This window comes from Tauraco erythrolophus, chromosome 11, assembly GCF_009769465.1.
Source record: "Tauraco erythrolophus isolate bTauEry1 chromosome 11, bTauEry1.pri, whole genome shotgun sequence".
Taxonomy (NCBI): domain Eukaryota; kingdom Metazoa; phylum Chordata; class Aves; order Musophagiformes; family Musophagidae; genus Tauraco; species Tauraco erythrolophus.
In genome coordinates, this window is record NC_141475.1 from 11,579,893 (window position 1) to 11,594,525 (window position 14,633).

The 14,633-nt window shown below is 40.7% G+C and overlaps 1 protein-coding gene across 1 annotated transcript; it reads left to right on the plus strand.

The window, feature by feature from the left end:
• Positions 1–1,364: 1,364 nt before the first annotated feature.
• Positions 1,365–5,218, plus strand: MRPL44 (mitochondrial ribosomal protein L44). Its single transcript, XM_086618314.1, has 4 exons — positions 1,365–1,513; positions 1,910–2,378; positions 3,477–3,655; positions 4,884–5,218. Exons 1-4 carry the CDS (start codon positions 1,365–1,367, stop codon positions 5,053–5,055), a joined length of 969 nt encoding a protein of 322 aa, XP_086474440.1. The 3' UTR covers positions 5,056–5,218.
• Positions 5,219–14,633: the final 9,415 nt, after the last annotated feature.

Genomic DNA, 14,633 nt, shown 5'->3' on the forward strand with positions numbered 1-14,633 from the left:
CATCTCCTGTTCAGTCCCACAATCCACCACCTTTTTTGGTAGATACTGCATGAGGCACTGCTGAGCCGTGCATGGTGCTGCTGGGGGGACCTCTGCCTCCCTGCATGTTGGTGGCCTCCTGCCCTGTATGGCTGCAGCTGCCACTGCGTGTGTCAGTGCATGGGAGAGTGTGCAGTGATACTAAGACAATGCTTCAAAGGGGACCTTTCCTAGAACAGCTAGCCCTGGACCACTGTGCAGGATCATTTCTGGGCTCTAGAAGTACACAGACTGGTGAAGAGATGATGGTACCCAACAGGCTGCAGAAGAGAAGGACGTGAGGCCTCTTTCAGTGATGTCCTCCACACACCCTGCAGCACCAGAGGCCACAGAGCAGCACCAGAGCTACCTTTGTGCAGGGAGACACCCACCAGCGGGGAAGGTCACCAGCACCTGTGCTGCTGGTGGCTGCACGCTCTGGTTTGGCAGTGGAGGAGCAGTGTCCTGGTAAGGACGGGTTGTTCAGGAAGCATCAGCATGAGAAACCCTGAGGATTTAGATACGTACGCTGTGTGTGCCTGGTTAAGGAATGCTGCTCTCGTACATTTTGCTTGCTATCAGGTTGCACAGGGTGTTGTACCAGGCGTTATGTGGCTTTTGCGCTGTCGTGTAGGCTCCCACGCCTGCTTCCTGGTGCTGTTCTGCATTTGGCTGTTGTGTCCATCGCCCGTAAGCTTTGTTCTGTGACTCACATGACTCCATGGGCTATTTAGGGCATTTGCTGTGCGCGTTCTCTTGCCATGAATGTTAAAAGCGCGTGCCTTTGTCGTTCGGTGGAAGACAATATGAAGGGAAGGGCCTGCTCTGCACATTCTCTGTGTTTCCATGAATTTTGTACCGCGACCTTTAAGCTAAAGGTGTGCTGTGTAAACGCTGATGATGCAAACGAGGGCTAGAGCTACTGGATAGCCGGGCAGCGGCACCGCCTTCTCCGGGCGATGCTGCTGCTTTGCGACTCGCTGCAACCGCAGCAGCTGAGAGCTCATAAATCTCAGCGCGGCTTCGCTGAAGGCTGCCCAAGGGCCCTGCACCGGCAGCTGGCGGCAGCCCGGCCCGATGGCCGCCGACCGGAGCCGCCGCTGCCCGCTGCGCCTCAACCCGTCCCGTCCGCGCGCGGCTGCGGCACGACGGCGGCCGCTCCCAGCATGCAGCGCGGCGCAGCGCGCGGCCCGCCGGGAGCTGCAGGCGCCAGGGCCGTTTCCGCCGCCGCCGGTCCGTGCCGTGCTGTCCCCGGCCGGGCGCGCTGCGCCCGGAACTAGCGGGAGGGGTCCGTGTTTCCCGGCGGCGACAGGGGAAGGAGCCTTCCTCCACCCGCACCCGCCGCCATGGCCGCCGGGCTGCTCTTGCGGACGGTGGGAGGGCTGTTGGCCGGGGCCGGGCGAGTGGCGCTCAGCACTGCGCAGCCCCGCGAGAAGAAGCGGTGGCTGCGCGCCTACCTGGAGCAGCAGCGGCTGGAGGCGCCCCCCCAGCGGCGGTGAGAGCCGGCCCGGCCGCGGGGAGAGGGCGGGCGGGCGGACCGGTGTCGGCGGGGCTCGGGGGCAGGGGGTGTAGAGGGGGAGACAGGTGCAATGGGCGCGTTTCAGCACCTTCTCGTCCCGCTTTGGCGCAAAGTGTTTGAGCCCCGCGGGTCAGCGCAGCCCCGGCGGGGGCGGTGCCGCGGGCCCGGCCTGCGGCAGGCGGACGGCGATGCGCGAGCTGGCAGCGAACGGAGGGAAATCTCCGTTTGACAGCAAGGCTTTAAGCCCTGGCTTTGGTCTTCAAAAGCAATTCCAGTTTTCGTTCCCTTTCCATCGTTGGAAAGGCATGATGCTTGCAGTGCGGGTCGCTTCTTGCTCTGGTTCTGACTTTGTTGTCTTCTCTGTGTCTGTAGGTCTGAGAAGCCCAACTGGGATTACCACGCGGAGATACAAGCTTTTAGCCACCGGCTACACGAAAATTTTTCTTTGGATCTCCTCAAGACTGCATTTGTTAATTCCTCCTATATTGAAAGCGAAGAGGCAAGACGCCGAGAACTCGGGCTAGACAAAGAGACGGTTGCTCTGAATCTGCAGGATAACAGTAACCTCGCCGAACGGGGGATGTCTTTTTCACGTTCTTACCTGACACGGTGCTTTGAAGGTGCCTACCCGGATTTACCTGCGAAGGGGATAGGAGCACTTGTTGATTTTCTTACCAGTCAGGAACTTGTTTCTTACGTGGCTCAAAACCTGTCTATACAGGACCTGACACTTTGCAAAGAGTTTCCCGTCCCACCAGATGTCCTTCAGAGGACATTCTTTGCTGTAATAGGAGCATTGCTTGAGAGCAGTGGGCCTGAGAAAACAGGGATCTTTGTCAGGGTAAGTCATTACTTATCATATATTTTTGTACTGAAAACAATAACGACTCAGAAGTTACAGGAAAAAATAGGCAAAAAAAAAATATCTTGTACTTTGATGGTCAGAGATCCAGGGAGATTGGCAGAAGTTTGACAATACCTATAAGAAGACAATTTAGCAATGAGATCTGCTGGGGAGTGGTGGTGGTGGTCAGGCGGGGATTTGGGGTTGTGGTTTTTTTGATGTTGGTTTTTTCTTTAAGAGGCACAGGCTGGTCAAGTACATAAAATTGTATACTTCTGCTTTATAATGGTGATATTTTACTATTTCCTAACGTTTACTAAGGGAAAGCATTATATTGCATGCACTATACTATCAAATAATGAAATTATTCTGTGTATGGCCACATATATCTTCAATTTAAAAAAAAAAAAATTTTATGTAAGGCAGGGACTGAGTTCATAGGTTTAGCATGTAGGAGTGCAAGCACCTAAAGATATTTCATACGAAAACATTCAACTGAAATGCAGTGTAACAAAGTAGTTTTATCTGCTACTGTCCTTTCAGTCATCCTTTTCACTTATTTCCAGTTTTGCAATGGAGAAATATTTGTTAAAAATCTTATTTCTGATACAAGACTGTTCAGAGGTCTCTCTAAGAGCAAGTAGCAGTTAACAAGCAAGAGAGTGACCCGAGTAGGTGAAAGACCTGTGAGTTCGCACTTTCCCTTCAACCTGTTTGCGGAACTCTTCTGACATAAAACTTCTTGCTTGGAAGCAGCGCTGTGTTGCTTACCTCGTGCTCAGAGCTGTGCTTAAGTGTCGTTATAATCCCTCTCTCAGGCTGGTGCTGTTCTTTCTTTACATCTGGGCGGTCGACTCTACCCAAGACGCACGTCCTGTCAGTGGCTAAATTGGAACCAGAGCTGCAGAGTGTTGTAACACCGGTTAGCTCTGCTCAGCTGTGACGGAGCACTGAGGCAGTTTCATTGTTTATTTCAGCAATTTATTGTCAGCTGTATTAATGCCTCTCCATATTGTATTTTTATTAGCAGATACCAGAAGCTAGAGCTTTTGTTACCTTTGCCATTAATTGTAACTTCTAAATATTTGTGTTTAGGATTTTTTTATTCCCCAACTGATTGGAAAAGACCTGTTTGAGATCTGGGAAGTTGTAAATCCTATGGGCTTACTAGTGGAAGAACTGACCAAGAGGAATATCTCTTCTCCGGAACCAAGAATTACCAGGCAGTTGGGAGTCACCACGGTTCTGCCCCTCTACTTTGTTGGGTTGTACTGGTTAGTACAATATTAATTTAAAGTGAAATGGATTTAAGCTGGAGGGGCGGGGAGGAGGAAAGATGGTCTTTTACTTTTTTATGCGTGCTCTTTGGTGAAGTTGTTACAGAAAAGAAATGATACAGTGACTTCCATGTAAAATCAGCCATTTAAGCATTGGCAATAGCTTGCTGCAATGACGCATAAAAGACAGTCTCTGACTAAAGGGCTTCAAAGTCTAAATCGGGCACATGAAAGCATCTGGGTGCAAATAGCATAACTGAATGGCTTTGGAGGGACCACAACTGTATCCAGGGCTCAGGGAAGGGTAAAGAGACACAGACATCAAGGGAGGTGGGATTGAAGAGAGATTTGGTTTATATTCCAGAGAAGCCTTTTAGTTTTCAAATCACGGTCACGGTAGACTAGGCAAGAGGAGTATCTGTACCAGACAAGACTTAGAAAGAGTCAGTCGGCCATGGTGCACTTGTCTCGGGTGGGGTCAGTGCCTGTCCTGGTCTCTTGCCCAGCGGTAACATTGCTCCTCTGGAGCAGAACAGGACCTTCTTCCACCAAAACACACATCATTGTTGCTTTGCTAAATGAGCTGCAGATAAACAGGTGAAAAGATTGCTTTAACTTGTTCTGATTTATCATGCTTTGGTTTATATGCCTTCTAAGATTTATTATCTTATATAAAAGAAAAGAACTTTCATTTGTTTTCTTTTGGAATCCCTGGTGTCTTTCACAAACTGTTCCTCTTCAGTGCCCATAAGTGTTGGTTAAACAGAGCTGAGTACATACTTCATAACACAGAGAACTTATCTGTGAATCCTTTTGAAGAAGTTTTAAAATGCTTTCTTATCAGAGCAGGAGCAAAGACAGAAGCATTTCACTTCTTTATTTAAGCTAACCAGAGGAATGAATTTTCATATTTTTAACAGGGCTAACAAATCAAACACAGTCAAGAATCAGTGATATGTTAGGAGTCTAAATGAACAGAGTGGTGTTCTTCCAGGAAACAGATGCATTTCTGATTTGAGTTTCCATTGTTGAATATACAATCACTTATCTTGGCAAGAAAGACCAACGGAAATGTTTACATTTGTATGTATATAGAAGTTACCTTCAGCATTCACAGACATGGGTGAAAAAAAAATCTAGCAGCCCTTATTCTTGATACACAGTAGTGCTCAGGAGTTCATGATGAAAATGTTTGTTTGTTTGTTTGTTTGTTTTTCCCCCCAAGCAATAAGAAGATTATAGCTGAAGGCCCTGGTGAAACGCTGCTTGCTGCAGAGGAAGAAGCTGCTCGTGTGGCACTGCGGAAGCTCTATGGGTATACAGAGAACAGAAGACCTTGGGATTACTCAAAACCCAAACAAAGATTGGCCCCTGAAAAGGCTATCAGCAGTAACTAGAAAATAAAAGACATTTTTGCTTTCTCTTAAGAATTAATGCCTTCCATACTGAATACAGATGGATTTAGGAAAGCAAAATCCAGTTTGGTTTTCTGATCTTAAATGCTTGAAAATTTAATATCAAATACGGTGTTAAAATAAATAAAGTATTTTCCTTTTGCACAATGATTGCTATTTGCTCATTTTCCTAAGCATAACAAAAGTACTGTTTTTCTGAATTTCATGAAGGTCAAAACCCAAAGAAATTGTAGAACATTGCATTGTTTAATGCTAGGCTATTAGATAAGCTACAGTATTCTCTTTTTTTTTTTTTTTTTTTTTTTTTTTTACTTTTTTGTGCTTTTCCTGTTTAGTCCAGGTACTTCATTTTTCTCCTGTCTTTCTTTTGGCTGCTTAGTTTAAGCAGTCATGGAACTAAAGTACTGGATTCAGTGAAATCAGTGTTTCTTTTGTTTGCACTATCTGTAACTGTTCTAGTGTAACTCCAAGTAAATGAAAGTCACTTAGGAATGACTCGGGTACCTGCATGATGTTCCTATTAAATGTCATAGAAACTCTGTGGGTGTACCAGAAGACAACAAATGCATGTGGACTGTGACTCTTTTGGAATTGTTTCCTTTAAAATTGAGTGAGAGTCTATCACAGACTTGGGCTGAGTCCTCAAAGGAAGAAGCTGAATGTAGGACAGTGGTTAAAGAAGTGTTTCCTGCCATATCCGATTGTGAGCACTGGGTTTGAAAAGACAACAGGTAAATGTGTCTTCACTATTTGGAAAAAAAAATAAAAATCAGACCAGTTTGGTGTTACTGTCCGTAACAACATGCATTCACTGCCTTAGGCCCCCGGGATGGATTTCTATGAAGGACACTTGGCAGCGCAAGGTTTTGGGCTGCATTGGTGGCTTCTAAGCAGGTCTGTGGTTCATTCGCAGGTGGTGCTTTCCCTGTGTTCCCTGCTCTGAGAGTGAGATCTGGTTCTGCTCTGCTCCATGGGAACAGATTTATTAGCGTATTAGGTTGTCTGCAGTCCATGTGTGTCCTCAGTACTTGGGGTGACGTGCATCTTAAGCGTGTGTAACACGCTGCTGGGGCTGGATAGCAGTGACCCCTTTCTTCTGCGTGCCGGCATGAGAGATTACCTGTGTGAAAACTTGAATGTAAAAAAGAGCGGAAAGATCAGTCAAGCATTAAATATGCATAAAATTGCTTGTATTAAGTGAAAAATTCCAGCTAGGTAATCTATTATCACTTATATTGATCTTGAGGGTCTCTTCCAACCAGATGATTCTATGATTATATAAGCAAAGCCAATAAGGTCACTATATTCCAAGGGAATAAAAGCAAAAGCTGAAAAGAGGATAGAAATTACTCATGCTATTTATAGTTTCCAGATGAGGTATTTGTCTTATCTTTACCTATTTTAAAAGGACAATAGTGAAGGTAGGGTTTTTTCACATCCAAAGTTTATCTACCTACTATTCTTTATATACATATTTATGTATTTTAAGAGGGAGAAGGAAGCAGTTTTCTGGCAGTTTACCTTAAAAGAGGATTTAAGATCTGCTTACTGTGGCTTCACAGTTTGAAATATGGGTGTAAGTCCTAGGAGAAGTGGATTACTGAATAGTGTGCTTGAAAAAAACTGAATAATGTAAGATAAATCAATTCATTGTGTAATACATGTATGAAATGTCTTGAGCTCAAACGGAAAGACAGTTGGGGGATGTGGAAAGGAAGGACTGGGTTTTTATAGAGATGTGAGTGGAAAAGAAGTTTTTATAAGAAAATGTTTTCAGGCTTACAAAGGTCAGAAAAACATTTTATGTGGTATCTCTGCTCTAATTTTTGATACTCAAGCATGTATTTAAGCAGTTATCATTGTAGTGGGATCATTTGCAGACTTCAGGTTAATAACTTCTTTCTTCTCTCTTTTTTTTTTTTTTTCCTGAATCAGTAGCTGTAAACAATACCTAAGTAGCATTAAAAGATTGGTTAGATTTACAGAAATCGGTATCTTCAAAGTTTGGTGAAAACGGCAGCATTTCTTCTACTAGAAAAATTGTTCATGAATAGTGTTTTTGTCTGAAAAGTACTTTGTAAGCTACTGGCGTTGGTTGTGACCCAGGTGCTGTGTACAAGTGTATTTACATTTCCCAGTGGTTGTTCCTTTCACAAATCACATTCTATTTATCTTTCAGAGAAGGCAATAGATCAAGCAAAGTGTCAATGATTGACTGACAGAAAGGAATCAGGACAGTTTATTCTTGCAACCCATTGAACAACTAATTGATTATTGTTATGAATATTATGTTTGTAAACTTACTGAGTAGTAGAAAAGGTTATGTTCTTTAGCATTTGTGGGATTTTGGAATAGGTTAACATCACCTCAGGAGTCAACTTTTGATTGTGCTTTTCTGTATGCTACCTTTTAACCTTATCTGCTGCAGATATTTCTGTTACTGTATTTGCATTTATCCTTTCTTTAACTCATTCAAACATTATCTTATAATCACGACCTTTTTTTTAAGTGAAAATTATAATTGGTAAACCAAAACGCAATATTTCTGCACTAACTTAAAATACAGTCGTGTGTACTAACAGCTGTGTTTTGACAAAAGTACAGTACTATATGCTGACCCTATTTTTAGCTTTCTTTTCCTTCTTGATCTCTGTATTAATTTGCATGAGTATGCTAATATGCTTAGACATAGATACAGGTCAAATTATTAAATAAATGGACCACTAGTCATTAATCCATTAAAAGCAAGGGCAGTTTCGCTACAGATTTTGGTCTGGACTTAGTTTTACTCCACATCCTAATAAACTCAGTGCGTGAACAGTCCTGGACTACTCTGTTTCTGTCATCTAAATCCTTTCCCGTTTTCTTGAAAGTGTTTCAAAAGTGATTTTATTTTGAGAAAAGTAAGAGAAGTTGTTCTGCATTCATCTGAGCTAAGTAACCAGGAGAAAAACTTCTGAATATGCTTTCATGCACTTTTATTAAGTTATTTCTGTTCTCAGTACGTGCTTTTGCTCCTGTGTCTCAAGCTGTTCAGACACAATGCATCTGAATGCTCTGTGTTATCTCCTTGCTTTCAACTGCAGCTTCTTCTGGTTACAATAACCAGATATTTTGCTGCAATTTTCTCTTAAAAAATAATAGGAGTCCAGGAATTGTTGCTGTGATTTAAAGGCAGGAGATTAAAACACAATCACTTTACAGTTATCTCTGTGTTAATTTGGTGTTTGAAATTGGTGGTGAAAAGTTAAAGCTTTTATTGAAATTTCTTATACCAAACTCTTGTTTTTTATGATAAAAATTTAAATAAGCTGCTCAGGTGTTATGTTGCTATAAAAAGCCGTAAAGAATTCAAAACATCAAAAGATGTGTTGTCATTCTTTTTTGCAGAGGAGGGAGAGGGATGATGCAGTGTGGAAACATTAGAAGAGCTCTACTTTTTCTTGTCCTTAGCTTTACTGAGTGCCATGGTAAACTTTAAACAGGCTCTAAACTGTTTGGTTTCTCTTACAACTGAGCTTTGAAGTTAATATTAAGAGATGCTTTTAGTGTAGAGAAGCAAACATCTAAGGACAGATTGTTTTTATCTTTTCAAATTGATTCCACTGATCTAGCAGCACTAGTTTTGTGTGTTTACCATTTTAGCTTGTCTAAGAAATTGTTGATAGATTAGGAAGATAAAATGGTTACCAGTTGGTCAGTAAATAGCCACTGTCATAGTGCAAAGTTGCGTAGTGGAAACATAGTTGATCTGCATGACAGAATCAGAGCATTGAAGGTGATTCTTTAAATCGCGGGCCGTGCTGCAATGCAGCTCTTTATGGTGCACCTAAAAACGGGCTGGTCTTCTTTGGGAAAAGGGTATGTCTAGGGAGGAGATAAACGTTATCATCCCTCTCTATTTTTGTGTACTAAGTCTGATATTTCTGCTGGTCTGTGGCAGTTATGCTTATGACTGTGCTCTTGAACTTCCAGTTTTATGTTCAAATACATTATCTGAATTACTATAGTGCAGGTACTGCATGACTCTCAGGGACCTCGTGGATCATCAAGACAATCCTTCACCATCATTGTGATGTTATATGAGCCTTTTCCTAAACAGATGGAGCTCCATTGTAGAAGCATTGCAGCTTTTGCTCCAGCTGGGGACAATTACAGAACCTCACTGTTCTGATACAGAAATTAAAAATTATGCCTTATGCCCGTAAGTATTCATTGCCAGTTGTGATCACTTGTTCTTATACCAGTGTTCTTTATCAGAAGAAATCTTGATTTTTATTGATGTTGGGAGAATTTCACATTTATTTCCAATGAGATGAAAATTTCAATGACTTTTGGACATGCTTGAAAGTTCCCCCTTACAAGGCACCTCAATAGCTCTGCAGTCCTATGTTTTGCCTTAATTAGGTTGGGATGCTTATATAAATCAGAGCAACATTTATGATAACTTGAGTAACATATTTTAGATTAACGATTACCCGACATTTGTAGTTTAATACTCTTTGTCCTGAAGGCATGATTTTGGTTTAAAGTACTTAATTTTGGTACTTTATGTAGGCCACTAAAATCAATTACATCAATAGGTAGGTGTGTCTATTAAAAAACTGTATTCTCAGTAGTTATTCAAATGACTTGGCCAATTTTTATACAGAATTTCTAACTCTTAAAAATATGCATACATGCAAAAAAAAGTTCTGAAACAATGTTTTGATATCTAGCTTCAAAGAAACTTTTTAACATTATTTAATCCAAGTTGTTTCAGCAGAGAGTGACCATAGTCAGCTATAGTCCTTCACTTCTGGCAACAGATTCTATCGTTTCATGATCCACACGTATTTAGATGAATATTGAATCAAATCTTTGGCTCGTCAGTGCCAGTGTATTTATCTCTTTCTGTAGCCTTTGGCTAGTACTTACATGGGGGAAAAAAATAGTGCTGCTGGCAATTTTTCCACCTTTTGGATGTGAGAAAAGAAACACTTTTGACTGATGTGGGAGGTCAGTTTCTGAAGTTTCTAGGTTTGGAAGTTTTAAAATGTTCTGCTCTTGCTTGTTTGACCACTTCTAGAGAACAATGCCACCATTTATGTAGCACATAGTAAGTGGTATTAGACCTGCCATGTTGAGATGACAGTTTTGTGGGGACAGATCTAGATTTGTGATTAATATCTCTGAGGTATTGCAGGGGATATTGCCAGATCAAACAAATAATTAAGCCTAGCTGATTGAAAAATCATTACATGTTCCTCGAGGCTGAAGGAAGCATACTAGTGGAGCACCACTGTCCTACATTAGACCTAAACCTATGAGAGAAAACTCAAGAGTATCTGGATTTCAAAGATACCATTCTGCAATCTCTTCTTGTGGAGTATCTCCTTCACAGAGGCAGCCCAACGCAATTAAGAAAATACTAATGAAAGTGAGGGAGTGTTACAGAATTCATCCTGTAAGCGCAGAAGATTGGGCGGGGAGGGGAAGAGTGTTCCCACCACCAGAGGGCAAAAATTTGTCTAAAAATTCTGGCTCAGTCCAATAAAGAAGTTCAGTTACTTTAATGATTATTTCAATAGAAAGAACTAGGAGGCACAGCTTTATCCTCGAAGTTACTGGCAAAATTATCAGTGCTAATCAGATGCTAATCTAACAAAATGATTTGTAGAAACAATTCTAATATCAGAGAATGTTTCAGGAGGAGAAGAGTACAGAGAGAAAATGGCTTCATTTGTTGAATGCTAGTTCAGAATTCATAGAATTTCTAGGTTGGAAAAGACCTTACAGATCATCCAGTCCAACTGTCAACCATCCAACCGTTAGTTGAATGCTAATGAAAATTATTCTCTTTAATTTCAAATGATAGGAATGGAAAATATTTACAAAATAACTTTTTTTTTATAGTCCATCAGAGAAAAATGGATGCCTAATCTAAAGTGAGTGTCTGAAGGTTACTTCTTCCATTACACAGACCTCCTGCATCAAGTAACACCTGTGGCAATGAGCCTAGTAGAACTACTTTTATCATTTGATGGGGCTTTCATCATTAGGGGGCTAATGGTTTTAGACTGGACTGATTTACCCATCATTTTCTGTTTATAATGTCAGGGTACAGTTCAGTTTTGCTTTTATGTTTCTTTTTCAGTAGAAATAGATGTTAAGTATTTCATTTCTATCTCAAATATCACACAATGCTATTCCAGCATGTTGTCGATCAGGCAGGCATGTTTAACAACCTGTTTCCACCAGGCAATGAGACAGCATTTTGAGGGGAGAGAAAAGAAAAACAAAGCAGACAACATTCTTATTGACATTTAGCAGATCTTCACATGGAAATTCATTATCGCTTCTATCGCTGCTTTTATTGCTTTAGGATGAAGGTACCCTAGATGCACATACCCATATAGTTTCACTTCAAGGCCTTTGGCATTGCGTATTTTTCTCTCAGCTGCTGGGAATCTGCACTGACACTCAGAGTCCTGTGACTTCAGGCATGATGTCCAAGTGTGGTTTGTGATAATTTCCTTGATTCAGTCTGTGTGCCACATGACCAGCAGGCAGGCTGCTGAAGTTCATGGAAATCCAGACCAGTAGCAAAACCTATTGTTTGTCCCAGGTTTCAGAGGTAGGTAACTTATTTCATGATTTATTTTTTTGAAAGATTGTTGTTGAATTTGTCAGTTCTTAATTGGTTATTTCAATTGCCTACTGCAAGCTTGGCTGTAAGATCAAGAGATGATCATGGATCAGATTGAATTTGCTTGATCTCATTACCCCATAAGAGATAAAAATGGGCAATTAGAAAATAATACGTTTAAACATTTTTTCTTGACTGAAGTACTGTAGTCATAATTTCCTAGTAACCAAGAACATCAGGGACTAGATGAGGATGATGATGATAATAATAATAATGTATGATAAAATTTAGAATAAGCTTCAAAATTTTCCTCTAGAGAAAAATTACCCCCATTGCAGAAGGGTTTTGCAGTTAGTGCCAGAATCCACTGTTGGACTGTTTGACTCTTACCAGATTCTTTTTGAAAACTGCAAAGAACACTTTCATACTTCAACATAATTTCCATTTCGAACAATAATAATACATCATCTTTACATGAAGATGTCATTCCAAAGAGTTTGTGTTGACAAACAGTTAATTCGATTTCATTGTAACAAGGATATGAAACTGGCTATAGAGAGGACATGGGGCGATTTTGACCATTGCCTGGCAGCACTAAGAGGCTCTAGCAAAGAAAGAAAACACGTGGTACTCCAGAGGAAAGCTGAGATTGTGGACATGACTCTAAAAAATCATTGACTGTTAAGTGTTCAGTGTATAATGAGGATGAAATCGGAAGATTTAAACCCTTTGACAGGTGGGTTTGTACGGTGATCTCTATTAATGATGAAAAGAGTAGGAGTATAAAACAAGAGTTTACCCTGGCAGATGTTTAGGTCAGTAACAATGGCAACTTTTCATCAATTACTATGAAATCTTTCTCTGTTAATCATTACTTTGCTTAAATTATATTTTTTTAATGATTGCACTCATAATCCTAACTCTGAGTTACCAAAGTTGTGGCCTGCATCCAGAGCCATCTGTGCAGCACTAAACCGCAGCTGGAAGCTAATCAGCATGGCTGGGCACACACCTCCTGTATCTCTTGCCTGCATGTGTGCACGTTTCAGTTGGGCTGTTATCTGTGTCCACAAAGGTACATGCAGGGAGGGGAAAAATGAGCTGAAGGGTAGTTCTGGCATCAGAGCAATATTTATAAGATGGCTATGAATTCATCGAAGCTGAAAAATGGGAAAGCTGGCCTTAAGTAGTAAAGTACTGAGGTCTGAAACGACCCCACACAAAGAGGAGCAGGATGCAAAACCTCCTGTGTGTTCACAAAGTGGATCTTGATAATTTAGGAAAGTCAGGGTAAACTAGGAGAGCTCTAGGGAAGTTACTGGCAAGTAACTTGCCAGTACTGGGAAGCGTGTCACAAATTCTAACAATTACAAGAGACTTAAACAAAAGTTCTAAGCTGTAAGAAATACTATGCTTACATAATAGCTTCTGTAATATTTTTGTTTCTATATTTGTGATTTACTAACTGTCAGGTTCCTTTTCCCTACCTATTTCCCTCTTTTTTTTTTTTTTTTTTTTTTTCATCTCTTGCACATCAGGGTCTGTATTTCTCAAAGTCTTGTGAGTGGACAGTATCCCAAATTTTTCATTCACTGTACTGTTGCAGAGTATTTATTCCTTTTCTTCCATTAACTCCCTTGTTCACAAACCAAACTGAAAAGGAAAAAAAAAAAACAAGCAAAAAAAGTTTTTTTTCTAGTCAGGCTGCAATAACATTCTAAACACTCTTTTCAGTTCCCAAAATGCAGTATGTAGAATATTACTAACACTGTGCCCAGCATGCTTTAATTGTTAATTTGTTTCTGTGTTTTGTTGTGTTATTTGTTTGGGTGGTTGTTTGGGGTTTTTTTAATTTAATTTATTTAAGTGTGTAAGCAGTAAACATCAAATATTCCTGTCATGTTATGAAAAGAGCTTCTTTTTTATGTCAAGTCATTTTGGTTAAGTCATATGCTGATGAGCATTTCTCTTTTTCCTCTTGATTAAGAAGGAGTTTAATTGGCAAATACTTTCAAAATCTGCATTGTCAGTTGAAATTCACACACATTGTTTCACAGAGACATGCCCATCATTGCCACTTAACCAGAGAATGCATTCTTGAAATAAATTTTTATTTTTTAAAGCTGTTTGTATCTGCAGCTGTGGCTTGCAGTGTTGAAAACAGTCAGTCCAAGGCAAGAAACTGAAGGTGGTCTTGCTGCACAGCAGAATTAGTCATTCTAAACAACAGTTTGAAGGTTTGTCCTTTTACTTCCAAACTAAATGACATGGAGCGAAAGTGCTAAAATGTTACTAGTTTTAGCATTATTTTTCCCATGTGTGGTTTGAGATTATGCTTCTCCTGCAGAAACTGCCCTTAAGAGGGTATGTGCAGCTACCAGGTATCATCTGTATCTGTTTACCACAACTGCACTAGCCTGTGCTACATTCTCTGAAGGATTTGTTTGTTTGTTTGTTGTGCATCTTGTTAGCGCTCTTATTTTTAACCTGTTAATATTGCCAGTCATAAGTCCTTGCCTGTTCTCCTCCTTGAGTAATGAAACTGCCCATTGGACAGGACAAATTCTCAGGAATTCATGGGAAAAATCTTGGTGACAGCATCTCAGATTTTAAAATTGCAGTAGTGGGAAACATTACACTAAATTTGAAGGATCAAGTTTCCTTTTGTAGTTCACTTGTAAAATATTTTCTTTCAGAAACAGAGTGACTGAAGAACTTAATTTTCCCATGTTCACATTACATATCTTATTGTCTTTATTCTTCTATTTAAATGTCTGACACTTGGAAAGCTTCATTTCCCAAATTCCCTATTTTGTTATGTCCATCTCCATTGTTCTGCACTGAGATACTGTTCTTTTTCATCCCACTTCAAATCCAAATGGATGTTTCCATGATTTTTAGTTACTCTGATACTTCTGTGTTCATTGATTTG